At 59.1% G+C, this 24,684-nt stretch overlaps 2 protein-coding genes across 2 annotated transcripts; one reads left to right on the plus strand and one right to left on the minus strand.

The window, feature by feature from the left end:
- Positions 1–884: 884 nt before the first annotated feature.
- On the plus strand, positions 885–8,030 carry LOC119091332 (creatine transporter; the record flags this gene model as incomplete). The annotated part of the gene is given in 5 exon segments (XM_037214062.1): positions 885–1,056; positions 3,676–3,760; positions 4,416–4,619; positions 6,315–6,455; positions 7,544–8,030. Coding segments are annotated over 5 exon segments (707 nt in total), but the record flags the coding sequence as incomplete, so codon positions are not given.
- A 1,318-nt stretch (positions 8,031–9,348) lies between these two features.
- Thor (eukaryotic translation initiation factor 4E binding protein thor) lies at positions 9,349–16,937 on the minus strand (the record flags this gene model as incomplete). Its single annotated transcript, XM_037217758.1, is given in 2 exon segments — positions 9,349–10,170; positions 16,743–16,937. Coding segments are annotated over 2 exon segments (230 nt in total), but the record flags the coding sequence as incomplete, so codon positions are not given.
- Between the last annotated feature and the right edge of the window lie 7,747 nt (positions 16,938–24,684).

Here is a 24,684-nt window from a genome sequence, read left to right on the forward strand (position 1 = left end):
TACGAAATACGGTTGGTTAAAGAGAAAAATTGGTCTTTTCAATGTTTATGGCGAAGATACCAGCGCCAATGCTCACTAGGCTCTGCACATGGAGATCAGCACCAGATCCCGAGTCACTAGGGCACTTCATCACTGGTCCTACGCGTAGTACGGTCCGAGCCAAATTCAGTAGGGCGGCGAAAGATGTTATCATTCCGGGCGCACCAAAAGTGACGCGCCATGGATCTACAATACACAGTGTATTGTGGTACGCGGATCGAGGGAAACTAAACACAATGCGTAGTACTCTGGCCACTAAATTTCGTCCAGCATGCAGCGCAAAGCGGCAATACACAGATAGCAGTTTCCCTCAAAAGGATTGTTATATTCGGAATAGCGCTGGCATCGATTCGGTGGCGTCATTGCCTGGCTTTTACCTCGTTGGCTAGTCGGCTTCCTTGTGAGGTGGGCGGTGAGATACGTGTCGGGTCCAAACAGGTGAGAACGGCGAGTGTTTTCAACACAAGTCAGGTGAGGTACATATCTGTAGCTTAACGAAAGCCTGACGCCGCTTAACGTGAGCGAGAAAGGCCGTAAATTCCTGTTTTTCAGCACTGAAGTTCTAACTTCGTATGTTGAAAACGAGGAACGCTTACTCGCTTTCCTGGAACCCCGCCCTGTTCCCACCGGTCCTGTAAAGAACTGCGTGCGAAACTAGGCGAACCAAGATCCATTACGTCAGCTGACACGCGTCCGCTACATGCCTCACATTCCATGCACATGCACCGACCGCTGGGCGTCTATGTTAAAAGCGAATCGCTTGAACTAAATGATAAACAGCTCCAGACACTTCACAGGGCCCCGCCGCATCCACCGACAGCTTGGCGTACGTTCCTCAGGCAATGGTGCAAGCACGCTCGCCCTGCTGACGGACATCCTGCTGGTGGTCCCGCCGTCTGGAGGCTTTTGGGCGGCCTGCGTCCTCATCAGCGCTTTCCTGCTGTCGCTGAACGAGGCTCTCTGGATAGTCGAATCGGTGACAGCCGCTGTGCGGGACCTCTTGCCTTCCACCCCGAGGTAAGCCGCCATGTGGGACCTCTTACCTTCCACCCCAAGGTAGGCCGCTGTGTGGGACCTCTTATCTTCCACCTCAAGGTAAGCCGCGGTGTGGGACCCCTTAGCTTCCACTCCGAGGTAAGCCGCCGTGTAGGACCTCTTACCTTCCACCCCGAGGTAAGCCGCTGTGTGCAACCACTTATTTTCCACCCCGAGGTAAGCGGCTGTGGGGACCTCTTACCTTCCACCCGAGGTGAGGCTGCTTCATTGCCAGAGACATTCCGTCGCCCCCGTGGGGGGGGGGGGGGGGGGGGGGGAGGTGACGACAGACTATCCACACGTCTCCCTCTCGGTCCAGACGTCGATGACTTTTGTCAGATACATGCTGATATTCGTGTGTCCATCCGACGCGGGTGCATGCACACCATAAAAAGCCGTCATAAAACTACATATTATCGGATGCGCAAGCGCAATATCAAACAACAACAAAAAAGCCTGATGTGTTTGTTCATACCTGCCGAAAAGATGGTCGAAATTCCTGATATATATATATATATATATATATATATATATATAAAACACTCATAAATTCATGTGAAAATTATCATTATTGTTGTTGTAGTAGTCATTGCATCGTTGTATTTAAATTACTGTTGTTATGTCCAAATTACTGTTCGTATGATGAAATGATCAGCTGGCTCAGCCCAGGTAACTAACTGGCAGAGGCGGGGTAGGTGAAGGCTAAAGACCGCCCTAGCAGGTAACGTGTTCTGGAGTAACTAGGGCGGACAGTACTCGGCTCGGCGGACCGGCACGTGGTGGACGGTACCTCCCCAGTGGACCGGCACGTGGTGGACGATACCTCCCCAGTGGACCGGCGCCGGGTCGCCCACACTCCGACCCGGCACGCGGAACACTAATTGGACGCGCACCCTCGAACGCCTGGGCAGCATCACAAGCCTGGCCTTGTCACTGTCCCCTGACGTGTGCGTCTTCTCATGCCACAGCAGCGAGTGGCTGCGCGCGACGAAGCGGCCCAGTCCGGTGTCTGGGTCCAATCCAGGGCTAGACAGGATCGGTGACAGGTTCAGAGATAGGCGCGCCGTGAAAATGCGCTTTGATGTGGTGACAGGGATGTGGAGAGTCTCGGTTAACCACCCTGGAGCCCCCGTCCCCCTCCATTCCTGCTCCATCCCGGCCCCGGCGAGGATTTCATTTTTTGAGGAAGGCTTGACTTCGCAATCGAAGATTGCGTGCTTCCTGAGAGGTAGGTCGTCAAATGCTAGCAATGTCCGGGAAGAAGATTTACCCGCACACTCTCCCCTTCCCCATTAACTCTAAAGCGGTGTTGACAGCGTCCCGCACATCCCGGTAGACGCTGACTGATCTCGTCATAATTCACCGCTCACGATCTCATTCAGTTCAGGTAATTCAATCCCTGCCATTTTCTGCCGTGCGCAGCACCTCTCCCTGCATCCCTTTTGCGCTATGTTCTGTCTGCATTGCTCGCCCGGCTCGTGCCGATTGTCATCTATGACGGCCTGCAGTCGCCGCGCAGGCTTGTCCGCCCGAGCGAGGGGAGTCCGCCCGAGAAAGGGGAGTCTGCGCGAGGTAGGGGAGTCTGCCCGAGGGAGGGGAGTCTGCCCGAGGGAGGGGAGTCTGCCCGAAGGAGGGGAGTCTGCCCGAGGGAGGGGAGTCTGCCCGAGCGAGTGGAGTCTGCCCGAGGGAGGGGAGTCTGCCCGAGGGAAGGAGTCCGCCCGAGGGAGGGGAGTCTGCCCGAAGGAGGAGAGTCTGGCCCGAGGGAGGGGAGTCTGCCCGAAGGAGGAGAGTCTGCCCGAGGGAGGGGAGTCTGCCCGAGGGAGGGGAGTCTGCCCGAGGGAGGGGAGTCTGCCCGAGGGAGGGGAGTCTGCCCGAAGGAGGGGAGTCCGCCCGAAGGAGGGGAGTCTGCCCGAGGGAGGGGAGTCTGCCCGAGGGAAGGGAGTCCGCCCGAGGGAGGGGAGTCCCCGAAGGGAGTTCGCTCCCAGCTACGGCAGTCCGCCCGAGTGAGGGGAGTCCGCCCCCAGCCTCGGTAGTCTACCCGAGGTGAGGGAGTCCACACCAGCTTCGGGAGTCCGCCAGAGTGAAGGGGGAGTCCACCCCAGCCTTGGGAGTCTGCCCGAGGGGGGAGCCTGCCCCAGCCTCGGGAGTCCGCCTGAACAGTCACACAGCGACGGCCGGGGCCTGCGATGTGCCGCGCCTCTGCAGACTCCGTGACTGGAGCGGGATAGCGGCACCATTCCGCCTGCTGCGCCGCGAACGTCACGCCATCTTTCGACAGCCCCGAAAAAATCTCAGCAAATCGAGTTGGCTGGAATGTTTGTTTGCTTGATGTTGCACTTTTATTTTCGATTATGGACATGAAGCAGTACATAATATGATGAGTGGATTACATCATAGCGAAATGTAAAACGAAACAGAAAAACTGCAAGAAAATGGGGAGGGCTATCCCAAAGCTGCTAATTTATATCTTTATTTGAGGCCCGGTATTTACCTGATACTTTGAGTTCATGTTAAGAACAAAGTGAAGTATTACGACGTCTGTAGAAGCATGCAGTTCCCAGTGGTAGCAGCAAATGGAGGGCATGCATTGGTTTGTTTCAGGTTTCGCGTGCTGCGCAGGAAGCCGGTCCTGCTAAGCGTTTTCGCTGTGCCCTGGTTTATCTGCGGCCTATCGTTCTGCACCGTGGTAAGAAGCGTATTCGCTGTGCCCTGCTTTATCTCCGGGCTATCGTTCTGCACCGCGCTGAGAAGCATATTCGAGGCAAATAATTCACCCGATGTATGTAATGTCGCAGCCTCTGACGCGTTCCAGTCTCCGGCGCCATAAATTAGAGGAGGACAAAACGCTATATTTTTCCGCCACGAGAACGCCTCAGTGGATGAGAACTGAGATGGCGATCAGGCGTACAGAAACCGAACATGTGAATCATGATGCAAGCGCGCCGAAATTCCCTTATTCCGGCGAGAATTTTCGTGCCAAAACATTCAGACGCTAGGGCGTGTCGCCTAGGTTGCGCACAGTCGCGGACAGACGCCCCGACTCATTGCTGTAAGTTTATGATGGCGACAGGACGGGTGTCCAAGTGGGCATCGTTCGTGTGTGTGTGCGTGTCATGTGTGTCACTGGGGCTTCACGACGCACTCAGCTGCTGAGGCTACATGGCGTCGCCTGCCTATGACAGCGGGGGTAGCTCTCACTCCTTCGAGGCATTCAACCTGAACGCAAAACGGCCCCAGGAGTCGGCGCGCCCTAAAACCCCAATCATCATCATCTTTGAGGCATCATTTGATACCATGCCGTTCGTAACATCATTCTCTCTAACGCTGCTGTCTGTCGCCAGGGCGCCATGCAATCCATTGGCCAGTTGAGCAGCTTCTGTGGCAGCTACGGCTTGATGGCGCTGCTCAGTCTGCTGCAGTGTGTGGCGGTGGGCTGGATGTACGGCGGCATGCGCTTCCAGGCCAACTGGGCCGCCATGCAGGGCTGCTGCTGCTGCCCCTACCCCCTCATCTTCTGGGCGGTCGTCACACCGCTACTTCTCTTCGTAAGTCTCGGCGCTCAGCGCTCCTCTGCGGCGGGCAGCGCTCAGCGCTCCTCTGCGCCGGCAGCGCTCAGCGCTCCTCTGCGGCGGGCAGCGCTCAGCGCTCCTCTGCGGCGGGCAGCGCTCAGTGCTCCTCTGCGGCGGGCAGCGCTCAGCGCTCCTCTGCGGCGGGCAGCGCTCAGTGCTCCTCTGCGGCGGGCAACGCTCAGCGCTCCTCTGCGGCGGGCAGCGCTCAGCGCTCCTCTGTGGCGGGCAGCGCTCAGCGCTCCTCTGTGGCGGGCAGTGCTCAGCGCTCCTCTGTGGTGGGCAGCGCTCAGCGCTCCTTTGTGGCGGGCAGCGCTCAGCGCTCCTCTGCGGCGGGTAGCCCTCAGCGCTCCTCTGCGGCGGGCAGCGCTCAGCGCTCCTCTGCGGCGGGCAGCGCTCAGTGCTCCTCTGCGGCGGGCAGCGCTCAGCGCTCTTTTGTGGCGGGCAGCGCTCAGCGCTCCTCTGCGGCGGGCAACGCTCTGGGCTGGCTAGCTGCGCCACCGGGTTCCGTAAAGTGCGGTAAAGAGGCCTTGCTGTTGGACGGAGGTAGGTCGCACGGCCTGCTGTACGGTGTGTGACAGGCACTGGGTATGATATTGACCTCCAGGTCCATGTTCTGGTCCCCCTGTCCCAAACAGGCACGGGGTGTTGGTATAGGAATGGGAAATAACGTAAACAGTACAAAGTGGCAAGGGAAGTGACGCAAAGAACAGCGATTCCCAGCCTCCTTATGCAATCTGGAGGCTGCTGATGGCAGAGAAATCCGATCAACATATTATGCCGTGCCATTGCTTTTAGACGATCACCAGCGTGGGGAACATTCTAAAATGACGATGAATGCGCAATCAAAGTCCTAAAATCGGCAGATGCATCGGCGTTGCTCCTCCAAAACCAGCAAAGAACCGAAGTTGCGTTAACACACACAGATTGAAGGCACCACACTGCAGCTTCGGCCCAAGCCCCTGCTTAAAAGTACCGCGGGTCTTACACGAGTTCTACAAAACACCGACGCCGCGTTTTGCATTCCACTGTGTGCGTGTTAGCCTCGTTAGCCACATCGTTAGCGTGCTAGCCTCTTGTTAGCCACATCGTTAGCCTCGACCTGTTGTGCGTGGTTAGCCTCAACCTGTAGCCTCGACCTGTTGTGCGATGCCAGGGAAGCTGGTAGATAGTCGTTGGTGATGACATCAGTAAGCCGTAAGATCAGCGGTGTTTCGAAGTTCGGCCTCAGCAGCTCGAGTTTTAATCCCAGCTGCTATGTACATGTGCTAAATGTCCTTGCTGCGCAAACGTGCCAAGTGCCCTTTTATGCAGCATGTGCCGATGGGTGAACGACCTGTTCGCTTGAAATGATGCCGCCGTGTGGGCATATTTGAACCAAGCCTTGTATCACCAGACGCACGCATTCTATCGCCAGATACGTTTCCCCCTCGTGCTTCCTTCCCATCAACAATAAGGGATGTTTCTGCATCGCGCAAAGATCGCGATCACTCTCCCTGTTTCCTTAAACTCTGCCTGTGATCTTTGCCCTCGTTTGTTAAGCTGATCTGCGTAGTAGTCGTCGTGAGTCTTTTACATTCACATTTCCGTCAACGTCTCCGTCCGGACCGAATTTTTGACGATGAACGTGTGTGTTTCTTGGCATGTCCTTACGGCAAGACCTCTCTTTCACAGGTGATGCTGATCGCGTGGTTCTTCACCCTTTCCACATATAACCATGACCTGATTCAACTAGCGGCTTTCATCATCACGCTGCTGGTGGTTGTCATTTCCGCGGTGATAATCTTCTGCAAGCAGCCGGGCAGCGTGCGACAGGTGCGTATGCGCGTGCGTGTGCGTGTGCGTGTGCGCGCGCGCGTGTGTGTGTGTGTGTGTGTGTGTGTGTGTGCGTGCGTGCGTGCGTGCGTGCGTGCGTGCGTGCGTGCGTGCGTGCGTGCGTGCGTGCGTGCGTGCGTGCGTGCGTGCGCGTGTGTGTGCGTGCGTGCGTGCGTGCGTGCGTGCGTGCGTGCTTGCGTGTGTGTGTGCTTGCGTGCGTGCGTGCGTGTGTGCGTGCGTGCGTGTGCGTGTGCGTGTGCGTGTGCGTGTGTGACGTCTGGTGTAAGCGGCGCTACGTGTTGGGAGAGGCCCGGTATACCCTGGAGCAGGCGGGGGGAAACTCTACCGGCTCCTCCAGATGTGAGAGTACACCTACAGGGGTCCATCTGGTGGGCGCCTCAGCAGGCGTTCGGTCGCAATGGTTCTCCGAATCTTACGTAATGAAATACGGCGTAACAGAAACGCTGCGCGGAAATATGTACGAAATAATATGAAATTGAATAAAAAAGGCACTCGTGAGATATGAACGGCAAAACATATGATAATAATATATAATAAACGGCGAAAAATCTGAAATAATATAAAATATGAAATATGTAATAAAAAACTGCCGTTGCCAGGGCCTCAGATGCCGCTTTCCTGTCCTCTTTGAAACCGGGTATTTTTCATGAAACGTGGCAGATGCTTGAGCAGCAATGCGACTTTGCAACCCTAATGAGCGACAATGCGATTTTCGCTCATTAGGGTTGCTCGTCCATGCATTTCATGGACGGCTGCGTACGGTGGCTTTCGTCATTCATGTCGCTTTCCAGCGCATAGCTTCGATCACGACGGACTAGTGCTTTAACTTCACTGACACTTCGCGGAATAGCATAGTCTCATTGCCCTTCCCAACCCTGTTGCATGATCTTGTACCTGCCTGGGATACGACCACATGTCCCCATTTGTGATGAACCTCCTGCGCGTGGGAATTAACGTGCACGTAAAACCCAGCTTCACCTGTACGTACGTTGCAGTGGGGGGGGGGGGGGGAGGGGGACACAAAGCTGTCCAGCGGCCTTACTCGGCCATGCTGGCCTGCGTTTCAGAAATGGCGTGCAGTCTCTTCGCCTCAAGGTCTGGCTGACCATCAGCTGAGGCCGCGCGACCGACGCTACAACAACGTCGCCATGGGGAACGTGGGCGCCGTGTGAGACGCCAGTTGCCGGCCCAGCAGTTCATCTCTCCCGCTTCGTCCTTTCCCCGCGTGTTACGTCCCACGAGACGTCATGCGATGCGGTTCTTAACCAGCGAAGCGCCACTCATCCCTGCTTTTGTGGAGAGACATGTTGAAGCCATCGATGAGAAGGCAGTGAGTGCTTCAGCCCCGATTGCGGCGGGATTAAGCCCAGATTGCGGCGGGGATCAAGCCCCGATTGCGGCGGGGATTAAGCCCCGATTGCGGCGGGGATTAAGCCCTGATTGCGGCGGGGATTAAGCCCTGATTGCGGCGGGGATTAAGCCTGGGCCTCGCGTTCAAAGCGCCACTATTGCAAGGTTTTGGAACAACGCGCCAATAAAACCACGAAAATCGCGTCTTTGAGTTCTTGTCTCTCATCCTGCGACGCAGCCGTACTCTGCCGGGGTCATATACCGGCGGTTTGGCGTGGGACTCTTCCCAACGCTTTGACTGGGATAATGCGCAGCGCACACCCTTTCGCCATTGACCTGGGTTCACAAAAACCTAACTTTTTGTATGACTTTCCCATCACATGAACGGTCCAGTACGAACTATTCTACTCCATCTTGCGCCCCACATCATCTCAAGACACTGTAGCCTGTGTAACGCGCACTGCGTCACATACGACTGTTCAGCTAAGTACAGGAACAAGGTGAAGCGAATCAACAGACGTCATCACGAGAGGACCGTGCCATCGCGGGCGAATGTGCATTTTTTGCCACCTCGCACGATAAAACCGCCTGCGATGGCATGGAGAGGGATGGGGGGGGGGGAGGGGCGGGGCACAGCGAAGCGGGTAATGGGGCGCGTCATCCTGACAGGACTGGCGTCTGGACAAATTTTGACATGCACTGACATGTAAAAGTACTGTGAGGCAACAACAAGCAAACACATATCATCCTTTCACGTCACTTCCGCGGGTGAACAAAAGGTGGATGTGTCATTGTTTGGGAAATGGGGTTTTTCGGTACAGAATATGTACGCGTGTGTTGGTACGTCTTATCCCGCATCACCTTCCGTTGTTTTTTCTCACCGTGTTTTCCCGTCGTTTTTTATCGCTCCACAAATGGCACGTAATAGCTACGTGCGTGCGTGCGTGCGTGCGTGCGTGCGTGCGTGCGTGCGTGCGTGCGTGCGTGCGTGTGTGTGTGTGTGTGTGTGTGTGTGTGTGTGTCTGTGCAATGTCAGCTGGTATCAAATGCGAGGTCAAGGCACTTACCGCAAGGCAGTAATTTCAAAATTCAACTAAGCACACCAAATTACAGGGGCGCCAGAAGCAAACTTAACAACATTTCGGAAATACGCGTAGGAGATGCTCGCTTTTATCGCATATCACGACACGATGCGGGCGCGGAGACATCACCGGAGAATGGCTCGTGCAATGGGTTTATCAAAGCCCAGACCGGGTGGTCATCACGCCAGAGTGACAGGGACCGACGGCGCCCCCAGACCAACTTCCTTGCCCGATCCGCGGGCCGGAGGTGCCCTAAACGCAGCGCGCGCCAGACGGTCGTATATTTCAAACCGGCTGGGACCGGCGGACAGCACCACACGGCGGCGGCGGCCGACCGCTACGGAGTAGGGCGGCGGGCCGGGCCGAGCCGACACCCGCCTGCCCCCTGCCCCGACACCGACGCCGACACCCACCTGCCCCGACACCGGCGCCGACACCCGCCTGCCCCGACACCGACGCCGACGGCCACCGGCTGAGCTGGGGCCAGCCGGCGCCGGCAGGAACAGCACGCTCTCGCAGGCGCGCCGGCGACAGCAGCGGCCGGCGCCGAATCCCGACGAGCCCGGCCCCAACACTACAGAGAAAACGGCTACCAGCCAGAACAGAGGAACCAAACCGAAAACGTCAACACACTGAAACTGGGTCCACTGAACACTGATGTGTCACAGAGAAGCTGGCGGAACAGCGCGGCGCAGCGTCAGGACGACACCACTCAGGCCGAACGTGTCGGAAGACTGCGGCACGCAAATCAGTGTCATGCCGCGTGGTCAGCAGCACTCGGCCGGCAAAAAGAAATACGATGCTTCCTCGGAAAATGATTATGTTTTAAACAGAACGCAGCACGACTGAAACGCCAGCGCACCGCCCAGGGAAGCACGTCTTGAGAGCAGTATTTCGCAGTACGAGCAGTCGCACCGGCAATTCATAGCGCCACAAAATCAGCCCACTCAAATGACTCCAAAACATCAAACCAATACATCGTTTATCATTGTTAAGTGAACAATTTGAGCTAAATCATTCCTAACCCGTTTTCATAGGCCGCACATTCGGCGAAGCAAAAGCCGAGACGCTCAAATTCGTTCGCTCTCGTTGGATTCCACAGCCCTGGCGAGCCACGAGCACAACCACAGGTTCCCGCCGCCAGGCAGAGATGGCGCGCGCAGGTGGACGTCGCGCGGCGGCGCGGCGCGGCGCCGGCCCGGGGCGAGCCAAGGTCGGTTCCACCGCTCACATGTCCATCTCGAACTGAGGATCGTCTCCATCTGAAAAAAACGCCAGAAGTCAGCGGCGCCGAGTGCAGGCCATCACGCGCACGCCCGTACCGTCACTAACACGCCCTCAAAGCGAGCTGGCACGGGCTGGAGCGCCTCCGTCTCCGACCCTCATCACACCACCAACCAGAGAGACGTAAGGATATTGAACTGTCCATAAGACATATGTTGACACTAGTACAGAAACAGGCTGGTGCGGACCTGGGCTAACGCTGGGGTCTTCCTGCGTATTCTGATTTGTCTTCTTACATGCGAGCACAAAATCTCGATGTTCGTTTGAGTACGGACAAGGCAGCTAGTTGGAACTAAGAAATCGGACAACTCTCGCTACCACAGTGAATTTCGAGTGGCATGCACCGGACCCCGGTTTATCCTCGACCACTACCTTACTCGACTCCTGGATCGACCGTCGCACATTATTCCCACGGCTTTGGTTTTCGGTTTGCTAAGTGCGCCCGCATCCGCGACGATACCATCCCGCCGCGGCACAACGCGCGTCAAGGTGGCGGCCCCCGCATCCGGCAGGTGGAAAACAAAGGCGAGGCCCCCCAGACATCCGGAGAAGCCTGCCGGAGCGACAACCGGACATCCGGAGAAGCCTGCTGGAGCGACACCCGGACATACGGAGAAGTCTGCTGGAGCGACATCCGGACATACGGAGAAGCCTGCTGGAGCGACAACCGGACATCCGGAGAAGCCTGCTGGAGCGACACCCGGACATACGGAGAAGTCTGCTGGAGCGACACCCGTACTACGGAGAACCCTGCTGGAGCGACACCCGGACATCCGGAGAAGCCTGCTGGAGCGACACCCGGACATACGGAGAACCCTGCTGGAGCGACACCCGGACATCCGGAGAAGCCTGCTGGAGCGACACCCGGACATACGGAGAACCCTGCTGGAGCGACACCCGGACATCCGGAGAAGCCTGCTGGAGCGACACCCGGACATACGGAGAAGCCTGCTGGAGCGACACCCGGACATCCGGAGAAGCCTGCTGGAGCGACACCCGGACATACGGAGAACCCTGCTGGAGCGACACCCGGACATCCGGAGAAGCCTGCTGGAGCGACACCCGGACATCCGGAGAAGCCTGCTGGAGCGGTGCGGGATCCCCAGCCTCATGACTACTCCCACGGCCGCGTTCGATCAGTAGGGACGGGTTACCAGGTTCGAAAGGTTGACTGACGAGGCCCGTCTTCGAACGGGCGACGCAGCATGGGCAAGCGTTGGCAGCGGTTTTACTCGCGTGAACATGCCTACTCTGCCTGCTCTGACGCAGAGAGCATGACGATGTAAACTCAATAAATCGAGTAAATGGGTCAATGTACGAGTCTGGTGTGAATGCACGAGTCTGATGTAAATGTGCGAGTCTAAATGTATGAGTCTGGTGTAAATGTACGAGTCTAAATGCATGAGTCTGATGTAAAGGTACGGGCCTGATACAAATATACAGATATGATGTAAATGCACAAGTCTCATGTGAATGTACGAATATGACGTAAATGCACGAGTCTGACGCAAATGTACGAGTCTAATTCAACTGTGCGAGTCTCATGTAATACATAAGCCTGGTGTAGGAACACGAACACAATCACAAATCCTGAAACGTCCTCCGATTTTACATCGATCCCAATAGTTGGGCATGTGGTTCCTTCTCCAAATACAAAGCGGCCCAGTAACCACGTCTCGAGACAAGGAGCAATGATGGAACGACAAGCAAACGACTCTGGAATTACTGATTTCGGCCGCGCCCATTGGGACTCAGTCGTGCAACTATGGATGCCTCCATGAAATGTCATGCACCGAACAAATGTATAAATACCGAATGACTTAATAACCGAAATGTACGGGCCATTCACACATGACACACAGACAACCATTCAATCACCGGATGACAATCGATCACGCTTTTCAGAATTGGGATGACCGATGGCAACAGCCAGACACGTGGGTAACACAAACAGTCCTCCCAACCAGGCTTCGTCACCAATAGGACCCACCGCGGGACCCGGTTATCCGTGATCCGGGTTATCCGAGATCCGTGGCTGCGGGTCATACCACAGATCCTAAACTCAGGATCATACCAGAGATCCCCGCGCCGGATCATACCAAAGATCCTGGATTCCAGATCAGACCTGAAATGCTCGAGTACGAAGCAGACCTAAGATCCACATGACACGAGCACAGATCCTCGACTCCAGATCAGACCACTCCAGATCAGACCAGAGATGCCCGACTCTGAAGCAGACCTAAGCTCCACTATCCGAGCAGAGATAGTCGACTCCAGATTAGACCACTCCAGATCAGACCAGAGATGCCCGACTCCGAAGCAGACCTAAGATCCACATGATCAGAGCAGAGATCCTCGACTCCAGATCAGACCACTCCAGATCAGACCGGAGATGCCCGACTCCGAAGCAGACCTAAGATCCACATGACCCGAGCAGAGATCCTCGACTCCAGATCAGACCAGAGATTCCGACTCTGAAGCAGACCTAAGCTCCACTATCAGAGCAGAGATCCTCGACTCCAGATCGGACCACTCCAGATCAGACCAGAGATGCCCGACTCCGAAGCAGACCTAAGATCCACATGATCAGAGCAGAGATCCTCGACTCCAGATTAGACCAGAGATCCCGACTCCGAAGCAGACCTAAGATCCACATGATCAGAGCAGAGATCCTCGACTCCAGATCAGACCAGAGATCCACGGCTCCAAAGCTGACCTCGGATCCCCAGAATCAGAGCCGAAATGTCGTCGTCACTGACCACAACGGCTGTGAACCTGCTGCCAGCTGGGGCTGTGACTGAAGCTCAAAACGTACACTAAACTAACATGGCGCCTATGACGTGGCAGTGAAGGGCTGAACGGAACCGCACGGTCCGCATCATCGTCTTTGAAGTTCCGACCATGCTGTCGGCGGCTGTCCGCACAAAGACATGCCCCGATGTGTCACCTGGCTGACACCCCAGTATGACCACATACACACACACTGAATGCACGAAGACATAGCTATGTGTTACCCTTTCTTCCTTCCTTTCCTTTCCTTCTCTTGTGCTGCACAATGCCATTCTGGCACAACTAACCACGCCTGTGAATACGCTTCGGCAGCATTTCAGGCCGCTCTGTGACAAACAGAGCGCGCTGCTCCCCAGCCCTGATGCCAGAGCACTGCACAGGTCATCGGACATGACGGGTGCGTCACGGGGGTCCGCGTGACGGGTACGTCGCAGGGGTCAGCGCGACACGTCCCCCTCGGACAGGGCGGCCGGAACCGACCGCCCAGCTGCGCCCTGACGCCCCGGTGAGGCCACGCCGCCGCCGCCGCCGCTCGGGTCGAGCACACGTCGCCAAGGCCGCGCGCCAGCCGGGGAGGGCGCCGCGGGCCGCGCTGGCCCGCGCTGCCCCGCACTGGATCGCTGACGGCGCGGCTTACGCCGGCCGCGCCGTCACCTCCGCTCCCGACCGGCGGTGCGGCGGCTGGCGCGGCGCGCCGCCGGCGGACCCGGGGTCGGACGCGTCACGATGATTCAGCCGCTGCTGCCGGCGCCGGCCGCGCCGCCCCGCCCGGCCGCCGGCTGCTGGGCGTGAGGGGGGGGGGGGGGGGCGAGGGGCGCGGGCGACCGGCGCGGCGTCCGACGACCACGCCGGCATCAGCGGCCGCCGCGCGGCACCGGTCCACGCCAGTCGATGGAAGCCCTGTCTCAGTTCAGCACATCCAGCCCGCAGCCCGGCTCTGGCGCCAGCACCACTGCCGGAGGAGCTCGGGACAGACTGGAGATGGCCCTCGAGCCTGGTATCGACGTGGCTCCTGTCTCATCCGCACGGACCCGAAACTGCTGTAAACGATCCAGCACGCCGAAAAAAAATAATTTCCGAACTCCGTGTGCGCACTACGTTCTATGTGCTCACTGATGACAACGCGTCTGAAACGATAACATTGTTAAGTCTGTCCCCACCACCCGCAAAATCGGGAAAAGTTACGTCCCTCAAAGAAGAAAAAGACGCGACAAACCAAACGGCGACACTTGAACGACGGTGAAAGACATCGAGAGCCCCTTCCAGCTATCTCAAAACCGGTCACGAACGCCGGCCCGTCTGGGGGGCCGCCCCTGGGGAGCAGCCACGCCCACCGGGCCACCTGTCCGCGCACAGCGCGCAGTCCCATACCCCACGCAAGGCAGACGGCGTACGACAAAGCGCGGAGGGTGCCGATCTCACCGCTAGTCACCGTGCGGAACCGATGACGATGTCACAACCGAGAGCTGCCGCAGGCGCAGGCTGTTGAACAACCCCACGCGACTTCCCACACGACTTTCTTGCGTGCAAACGTGCAACTTCCTTGACCGGGCCCATATACGACGCGGCGTAAGGAAAGCCACAACCGGCCCCGGCCGCATTCACGGCCAAACGGTGACGAGGCAGAAGGAAGGGACGACAACGGCGCTAGACGACGGCCTCCGGTTCAGTCCGAAAGCACTGCACGGGAGTCGAAAAGGCCCGCTCCACTGGCGGCGAGGTGGGGGAGGGGGGAGGGGGAACGGAGCACCGAGCGGCAGACGGCAGAGCCCGCCCCACTAGCGGACAGGTGGGGTGGGCCCAAAACGGAGCACCGAGCGGCAGACGACGCGGCCTGCCCCACTGGCTAGGGGCCGCACCCACAGCTGGTCAGCAGGTGCGCACGTGCGGCAGGGTTCACCGCCGATGGAGGTCATACCCGACCAGCGAGGACAAACACAGCCGGCACGCGTCATTCGCACGAGGCGCCGCGTGAAGTAGACGCACAGCTGGGCACGCAGACTCCGTTACAACAGCTGCGTAAAGCGGGGCTTCCGCGTCCTCCGTTTACAACCGCCGTATGAATAACAGAACGGAGTCGTGAATTCACAGAATGGAACGGTCATGAATAACGGAAGGAGTCGTGAATACACAGAATGTAACGGTCATGAAGAACGGAACGGAGTCGTAATAACGCAGAATGTAACGGCCATGAATAACGGAGCGGAGTCGTGAATACACAGAATGGAACGATCATAAATGCCGGAACGGAGTCGTGAATACACAGAATTGGACAGTCATAAATAACGGAACGGAGTCGTGAATGCATAGAATGGAACGGTCATAAACAACGGAACGGAGTCATGAATACACAGAATGGAACGGTCATGAAGAACGGAACGGAGTCGTGCCGACGGGTGGGGTCTCGACGGCGTGTGTTGCGACCAGGCGTGACGAGAGGGGGAGGGACACGGGGAGCTATGGTCGATCGAAGCCACGCTCATGGGACGCTCCTGATGCATCAGGAACTCGCTGGCGAGTTTCGACAGAGCAGGACACCACACCGTGATGCAGCAAAACGCCCGAATTAACTGTCCGTCGCTGCTGGTGCTGCTGGTGCTGCTGCCGCTCCGCCCGTACTCGAGAGCGAGTGGTCGTCACGACCCCCTCCCTCCCCCCCCCCCCGGCACAGCTCCCTCCCGTCACACCGCGGCGGGCCGTCCGCACTGCGGACGAGTCGTGTGACGAATCACGTGACGAACGGGTGACGAGCCTTCGACGAGCTTGTGACGCGCCGTGTGACGAGCTTGTAACGAGCGTGACAAGCCGTGTGACGAGCCGTGTGACGAGACAAGTTGTGTGACGAGCATGGCGAGCCATGTGACGAGCTTGTGACGAACCGTGCCTCTACACGAGCCTCGTTCCCAGCCACTGAGTCACACCGCTCAATACCAGACGCCCACGAAGAGTCAGAGTTTTCCTTCAGGATATCGGCTGACAGAGGCAACTTTCCCTTGGTCCAGCAACAAGAAACCATTGAGGTTTACATCCCGACATTGGATCGGGCTGTTAAGCTCAACACTAGGGCATTGTCGGAAAAAACGCGATGCCTGAAACGACTGTCAATACCAGATCCCTGCCGGATCCCTCCAGCTCCTGCCACCGTTCTTAGACATGATAATAAATACTCCGTCACTGGTTTATAAACAAAACTTGATTCTACCATTATAATGCAATTACTCGTGGAAACCCAACGGCGAGGCGATTTCTAAGGTCATGCTCCAAACACGGCAGCTGTAGCGTTGACTACGTGATCCGAAGTCGTCTCCGTGGGTTGTCAAGACAAAAAAAAACACACACACACACACACACGCATACACACTTTTTCGCAATCCTTCTGACTACCTTGTCGTCCTCCACGAGACATATTTTGGTGGTAACTTATTCTTAAGTTGATCTATTTAATAGGCCCCCTCAAGCAGAACCAACAATGTGGTCAGAATCATGCGAAGAACACTGCATTGTTATCATAATATAACGTGGAGAAACCCAAGCAAAATATAACCTGAACGATACCTGCCACATAAAATGCGCGATTACGATCTGTCGTCGAAACGCGATATTAAGTGCACGCACGTATGCACGCACGCACACACGCACGCACGCATATCATCGTCAGCCCGCCTGAACAACGCATCCGAAGGCGCGCCAGTATTGAGCAGCCGACTGCAACAGCTGACTGCATCAACAGTTGACTGCAGCAGCAGCTGACTGCGCTCACCGTGATGGGCTTTGTCGCCGGCGGCGGCGGCGCCGTCGGGCGGCGGCGAGCCGGAGCCGGCGGCCGACTTCAGCGGCGGATCGCCCGGCAGCTTGGTCACGCCCGGCACGTGCGCCATGGCCGCCGGCGGCGTGCGGGCCAGCGGCGAGTCGCGCAGCGCCTTCAGAAACTGGCCCGTGTACACGATACGGGTGCCTGCAACGGAGCGGGGCGCCGCGTCACACACACGGACAGGCCCGGTCGCAGCACGTGGAGGCAGTCCGGCACCTGACCGGCATCAGGACGGGTGGGGGAGCGAAGCGTGTGTGTGTGTGTGTCATTGGGGCTTTACGACGCACTCAGCTGCTGAGGCTATATGGCGTCGCCTGCCTCCCACCCTGGCAGGAAGGGCGGGCACCGCGGGGAATCGAACCCCGTACCTCTGGTTTTACAGACGCGCAGTGGGGGGAGCGAAGCGACCCCACCCGTTCATTTGTTCGGCCGCCGTTCACTACCCGCCGTTCGTTCATCTGCACGTGGGCAACGCGGCCGTCGGACGGCCGCCGCAGGGAAGACTTCCCGGGCGCTGGGTCATTGCGAGTGTGATGGGGGGGGGGGGGGGGTGGGGGATGGAGGAGGATGGACGGGGTGTGGTCATGCGCCCACGCGCTAGCACTTTACTGTGGTGACGCGGCGCAGGCGTTGCGCAGTTTTCCAAAGACAAGTTCACTTTGTCTTGCTGTTGTATTAGGCAAAAGGGTGGAGCTTAACTTCACTGCAGTTAACACGGCGGCTTTCGAGCGCAGACTGGCACAGTTCACACGGTGGCATTGGAGTGAAGACTGGCACATTTAACACGGCGGCATTCGAGCGCAGACTGGCACAGTTAACGGCGGCTTTCGGGTAAGGACGTCTCCAATTAACACGGCGGCTTTCGAGAGATGACTGGCCCAGTTAACACGGCGCCTTTCGGAAGAAGACTGGCCCGGTTAACGGGGCGCCTTTCGAAAGAAGATTGGCCCGGCGCACAGAGCCGGTCGGCAGCGGGGTGGTTTTGCTGGTGTGCGGTTGTGTGACATTCAAGCATGATTCGTCGGTACGCGTTAGCACGGCTGTACACACGATGCCGACGCTGCCTGCGGCGGTCCCCTCGGTTCCGCCGGCCGAGTCGGCGTCAGCGGACAGCACCAGTCGGCGTCAGCGGACAGCACCAGTCAGCGTCAGCGGACAGCACCAGTCGGCGTCAGCGGACAGCACCAGTCGGCGGCAGCGGACAGCACCACAGGGCCAACGCTGTACGCATGATCGCCGATAGCCTTCTGGCCAGCACCCAGACGAAAACCAGCGCTCAGCGCCGCACGACTCAGCGCGGCGCTGGCGCGTGAACCGAGTGCTCCGAGTCGCGTCTTCCCCACGAGCTGAGGAGAAGGGGGAGGGGGGGGGACCGGACGTCTGTAGCGGCCGTGAAGGGTCAGCCCGAGCCGGTGTCGGCCATCAAACGGCCCGGATGTGTCATCGATACCGATACCGGCCAGGATGTGTCACCGATACCGATACCGGCCGGATGTGCCACCGATACCGATACCGGCCCGGATGTGTCATCGATACCGATACTGGCCCGGATGCGTCACCGATACCGATACCGGCCCGGATGTGTCATCGATACCGATACTGGCCCGGATGCGTCACCGATACCGATCCGAATGTGTCACCGATACCGATACTGCCCCGGATGTGTCACCGATACCGATACCGGCCCGGATGTGTCATCGATACCGATACTGGCCTGGATGTGCCACCGATACCGATACTGGTCCGAATGTGTCACCGATACCGATACCGGCCCGGATGTGTCATCGATACCGATACTGGCCTGGATGTGTCACCGATACCGATACTGGTCCGAATGTGTCACCGATACCGATACTGCCCCGGATGTGTCACCGATACCGATACTGGTCCGAAGGTGTCACCGATACCGGCCGGACGTATCACCTATATCGATACCAACCCAGATGTGTCACGGACACCGGTACCGGCCGGATGTGTCACCGACACAGACGGACGCCGAGGCGGTCAGCTGGAGGAGCAGCTCCCCGGTGACCCGGTGACCCCTGACCCGGCGCGACAGGTCGCGGCGGTGCCCGGCCGACCGCGTCCGGTCTACATCAACACTGCACACTCCACACAAACACACATCGGGCAGGTCAGGTCCCCGGCCGGCACAGCACCCTCCATAAAATATACACGGCAAAAAATATCAAACAGACGACTATACCCCATGCACCCTAATGCTACGAGAATCACTTGCGTTAGGATGGTCAGCTGTGTTTCAAGGGCAAACGTTCCGATTTGTGTACATGGCTTAGAGGTGTCGGAGAGCGTATTCCAACAGCAGCGTGGTAACAGTTTGGAGACGACAGTCTCAGAGACCATCTCGCCCCCCCCCCCCCCCAACCCCCACCCCCAGCTCCAGTCCTGGGGCCAGGCCAGCCGGGCTGGCAGGAACAACCACGTCCGGCGATGACGTCGCCGAATCATCCACACACTTCAGCGGGGGGAGAGCAATCGATGTACGAAATTGGTGTCCATCTGCGGTGTTGTTCTTCCGCGCAGTCTGCAGGCCATATGGCAGCGATGTAGGGATCAAATTCACAAAAATTGGCGACAATGCACAAAACGTGGAGACGAGATTTCCCCAAGACATATGGAGGAGAATGGGCATGGCTTCACATCAACGGTAGCTTCGTAGATTAAGTTGTGGGCCGAACAGTGCAAGGTTTTGGAGGGCTGAGAGGCGAAAAATGGCGAAACCCACCCCAAAATATCCTAACGAACTGGGAACTCTTCGGATCGGACTGCACGGAGCGCGCCTGCTTCAGATCGGTTGGTCTTTTCTCCCAAGCTGATCCATAACAAAATTCAGGGCCTCAGCTTTGCGAACTGATTGCAGAGCCGGGGGTTCGTAATCCCGCGCTGTACGGTCCCTAAAACCGACCGGCAAATGATTCGGCCGAAGTTCAGAGCTAGGCCACCGAAATTGAGCGCCATGTCTCTACGCACATAGCTCATGTCCTTCATGAATCACGCTACCTGACCCGTGGAATATCAACGGACCTGACCCAGCTGCATCAGTAAGTCCGCAGCGGAACCGCAGCCGCTATCGTGCGCGCGCGGTGCGGAAGTCCTCGCTTCCGCGCTTGTCGATCTGTTGTCCAGCCCGACACAGCCGGCCAGCCGGGTCAGCACGTGCAGGCGCCGTCAGAGGCGCGCGCCGGCGCCAGTCTGTGCGCGCACGCGGCTAGCTGACGGGCCGGCCGCGCCTGCCGCCTGCCGCACTTCTGCGCCGCTGCTGACGCACGTGCGGTGCCGCGCCTCAGCAGCGGCGGCCGACGCGGCAGGCGGGCCTGTGAGTCGCCCAGGTCGCTGAACATGACCGAGGCCGAGCGGCGCAGACCTGCCGGCGCCCTGGAACTGCCGGTGACCTGGACCTGCCGGTGACCTGGACCTGCCGGCGCCCTGGACCTGCCGACGGCACAGCCGGGAGCCGCACTCGATTGGAGGGCCTGCAGTCCCGGCTCACTAAGGGCTGGCCATGAGACGTGGCCGACGACGGCTGATGAGTCGGCACAGCACACTCAGCACACGCTGTGGTAGGCGGAGAGTCGCCTTGGAAGTCCAGTGAACGTCCACTCCGGGACCTCACACCCATTCTGGGAACCCAGAGCGGTCCCGCTCCTGGACTCTGGCCAGAGCTCACTCCGTGACCCAGTAAAAACCTGCTCAGCAACCTTGCAGGGCGTCACTCTGCACCTAGTGAAAGTTCATTTCGCACCCAGTGAGGGTGAGCGATAGTCCAACCCAGAACCCGAGCCCCACTCCGGAACCATGTGAACTCCACTCCGGGACTATGTGAACTCCACTCCGGGACCATGCCAACTCCACTCCGGGACCATGTGATCTCCATCCCGGGACCGTGTGCACTCCATCCCGGGAGCGTGTGAGCTCCACTCCGGAACCATGCCAACTCCACTCCGGGACCATGTGAACCCTCCTCCGGTACCATGCGAACTCCATTCCGGGACGATGTGAACGCCATTCCGGGATCCGAATCCGGGGCCCAGTACGGACCAGTTCGAGGGGCGCAGCAACAGCAGGCCACCTTCCCTCGGCGGGGCTACACAGGCCGTCTGCACGCCGACAGCCCCGGCTAATCTAAACAAACCGCACACACGATGCTCGCCAAGGTCAACGACCGCTGCCTGGCGGGGCAATGACCCCCGCTGGCGGCGTGCTCAGACGAGCCGTGGCAGCGAGGACGCATCAGACATCACCAGGATTACTGCGGTCAGGACTTTTTCAGCAACAACACCGAGCCGGCTCAGTGTCAGGACTCCCTGGCAGACGCCACAGCAGCGGGCGAAGAGGACACGCGCGACAACAAACGCGGCGGAGGGCGGCAAGCTCGATGTGAGGTGTCCTCACTTGTTCGTGGCAGGGACGGGGAGGGGGGGTTGGAGTCAATAACTGTACAACGCTGGCCGCGCCTCTGCTGGCAGCATTGCACTCATCCCCCCCACCCCGCCGACAGCTCAGCTTAGCCTCGCCAGCTCACGGTCCGACGGGTTGTCCGACAACCCCGACCGCGCGCGTTCCATGAAGTCTCGAGTTGAGCCGCAGAGGAACCACTTCGGTGACACGTTTGCTCTTCTTTGTGAGAAGTGGAGTGGTATTTTGTGCTGCTGCCTTGAAGCTGAAGCCCTGACAGAGCGCGTCGTATCTGATACCGAGTCTCGAACGGTCCGTCGCGGCCGGAGGAGCGGCCAGCCGGCCCGATCGGCATCACAGCGCCCGCCCCGCCCCCCCCCCCCCTCCGGTGGAGCTGGCTAGCGCCCCTCCCCTGGCGATCCCAGCGTGGGCGGCGCCCCTGTCCTGCGCCGCGAAGGCGGCGCCCGGCGCCCGGCGGTCGCTGCGTCACCGCCGCCGGTCGCCCTGCGCTGCGCCGGCGCCCCGCGGCTCAGCCCGGTCACCTTGGCAGACGCTCCGGCCGCCGCGGCCGACCGGCTGGCCCGCTGCGCCCCGGCCGCGTGTCCCGGCCGCCCCAGCAGGCTGGCGGCTCAGACGGCGCTGGGTACGGCCGCCGTCGAGGCCCGCCCCCACCCCCGCTCCGCCCGCCCCGCCCCGCCCGGTCACGTTCGCCGTCCGGCGCCCTCGACACACTCCGCCTCACATTCGTCAGCTCCCTCCCTCCCCCGCCTCCACCACCCCAGCTGGCGCCGGCCGCACGAGGCGGGACGGTAGGAGGGGAGGGGGGCAGATGGCGCCACCTGTGCCCGGTTCAGACCTGCGCAGCGTTCACGCCAGGCACGTGGGCCGGCGGGTGGTGGGGGGGGGGGGGGGGGGGAAGGCGACTAACAGCCACTTGGCGGGTGGCGCCAGGATCAGGCGACCTAAAACGTCGCCCTCAAGGTCGTGGGATACGCAAGCACTAAAAACAAACCGACACGCGTCAGACGAGATGTTGAGGTTTCCTTCAGCATATTGTCGCTATCTCCTTTCCCACACCAACTGATGCCGCAAGATCCCTTACGCCTTGACTGGAACCTTGCCTTGAAAGTCGAGGATGTAGACGTGTTTTACAAGCCCACGAAAGTTGGAGGTGCAAACGTGCTTTGTAAGCTCACAATTACCGCGCGGCGTCACAGGCTCAGTGGTCCTACAGCGGCTGTGATGCAGCTGTTTTCCCCCTGTAACAACACAGTTCCGCTCCGGCCCGGTTCCGAGCGCGTGCCTCGTGTAGGACGCGCGCTCACCCTAACAGCGCGGTGTCCATGTGACACTGTTGCCCCAGGGGCGCCACCAGGGTTGACGCCGAGGGAGGCGGGAGGGGGGAGGGGGTCAACGCTCAGTCACTCATGTCGCTGGTCAAATGACACTGGACCGAACGGGGATCGGACAACATATAACTTTGGGCTTGAAAATGATTTAGCGCCCGGACTGGTGACTTCGTCAAAGCAGCTAAGCGAGCAAGAAAATAGCGTTCGATATTCACGTTGTCATGACCTGTGACCCATGACCACTGTTTCCATTGGCTGTTCCCAGTCGTCGAACAACACACTTGAGTACGTCAAGGGCATGGGGACCACGAGGCACCAGGTGGCAGGAGCGGGTAACACGTCCCAAATCGCACTTGATCCGGAGAGCACACAGAACTGACACGACATGCGACAGGCAGCCGCGCAGATAGGCAGACAGGCAGCCGCGCAGATAGGCAGACAGGCCGCCGCGCCAACGCTGGCCATCATGCTAGCTGACGGGCGGGAGCGTGGCGAGAGGGGGGGGGGGGGGAGGCTGGTATCGGGGTACGGCTGCCCATAACGGCGCCTCAAGAACCGGGCTATCTCAGCCTATCGCCACACCCAGTCTCGGAATACGGCGGCTCACGGCCTTTCAGTAGCGTTGCATCAGCCAGCCACCAGCTACCACTGATACTAGGGAGACACGGAGCGGCGCCGAGGGACGAAGAAATGTCTCCCACGCGGAGGGGGGGCTGCGTCCGAAGACACGGATGGCGCCGGCGAGCGGCAAAGCAGGGGAGGAAGGGGCGAGGAAGGGGAAGAGGTAGAGAGAGAGAGAGAGAGAGAGAGAGGGGGGGAAGGAGGGAGGAGGGAGGGAGGGAGGGAGAAAGGGAAAAAGGAAGTGAGGGAGACGAGGGAGTGAGAGACGAGACGAGACGAGACGAGACGAGACGAGACGAGACGAGACGAGACGAGACGAGACGAGACGAGACGAGACGAGACGTGACGGGACGAGGCGAGGCGAGGCGAGGCGAGGCGAGGCGAGGCGAGGTGAGGTGAGACGAGACAAGAGACAAGAGACAAGATACAGGAGACTAAAGACTAGAGGCGAGAGACGAGAGACGAGAGACGAGAGACGAGAGACGAGAGACGAGAGACGAGAGACGAGAGACGAGAGACGAGAGACGACAGACGAGAGACGAGAGGCGAGTGACAAGAGAGACGAGAGACGAATACAGACACAGAGAAAGAGATAGGGACGAGGAGGAGTGGGAAGACAACTGCGGTCACGAGGGGCCATCCGCCACACTACCCCACCACTTACGCCGAGCACTGCGGGTTGGATCAAGCCATTTGCCCTTCCTAGCGATTGCAATAGCAAGATCGATTGCGCCCTTTGCCGACCGACTTCGATGAACAGCAAACCGAGAGCGCGCCGTCCTTGATCCGAACCAAACAGCCCAAGGCAGCCGATACATACAGCATAACAAAAACAATTTCTGGCATCAGAATTCGCTACGCAATCCCGCGTTCAGCACTGCCAGGTACCCAGAATTTTGCTTTCCAAACCGCAGCGCTCCGCTGGCCCCGTGTCCAGCCGCCTTCGGTCCGACCCGACAGCACATCGCACACACATCGCCGAACACGGTCGGCCAGCGCATGGCGGCGACGGAGCCATGCACTGAGCCGCCCACTACATGTCCAGTTGCCGTGAACCAGGCAGACACGTTGCGAAAGCGGGATTTGCGGAGAGCAGGCCGGCTCCAGTGATGGAGTACCGTTAGAGCCGCCAGCTCCCTGCACGCTTCTACCAGCCCCCAAGCCTCTGTGCAGTGTGCACGTTCCCGTCCTCCCCCCCCCCCCCCCCCCGCCTCGCATTATGGGGCATGGGATCAGCCAGGGGAGTGGGCCTTCTCCCATCCGCCCATCCATCCATATTCCACACCAGTAGTCGCCTGTATCAACTGGCGCCAGAGTTCAGTCGTGGTTCAGCATGGTTCAGCATGGTTCAGCATGGTTCATCCCTCGGGTATCGTCACGCCGCGTCCGCCGCCAGCGCGGCGCCGGCCCGGCGCGCCGCGGCTGCAGCCGCCCGCCCGCCGTCTGCCGTCTGGACGGACGGCGGGTGGCAGACGGCCGGCCGCCGCCAGCACCGTCAGCACCGG

Source organism: Pollicipes pollicipes, unplaced genomic scaffold (genome assembly GCF_011947565.3).
Source record: "Pollicipes pollicipes isolate AB1234 unplaced genomic scaffold, Ppol_2.1 Scaffold_1600;HRSCAF=1878_pilon_pilon_pilon, whole genome shotgun sequence".
Lineage (NCBI taxonomy): Eukaryota > Metazoa > Arthropoda > Thecostraca > Pollicipedomorpha > Pollicipedidae > Pollicipes > Pollicipes pollicipes.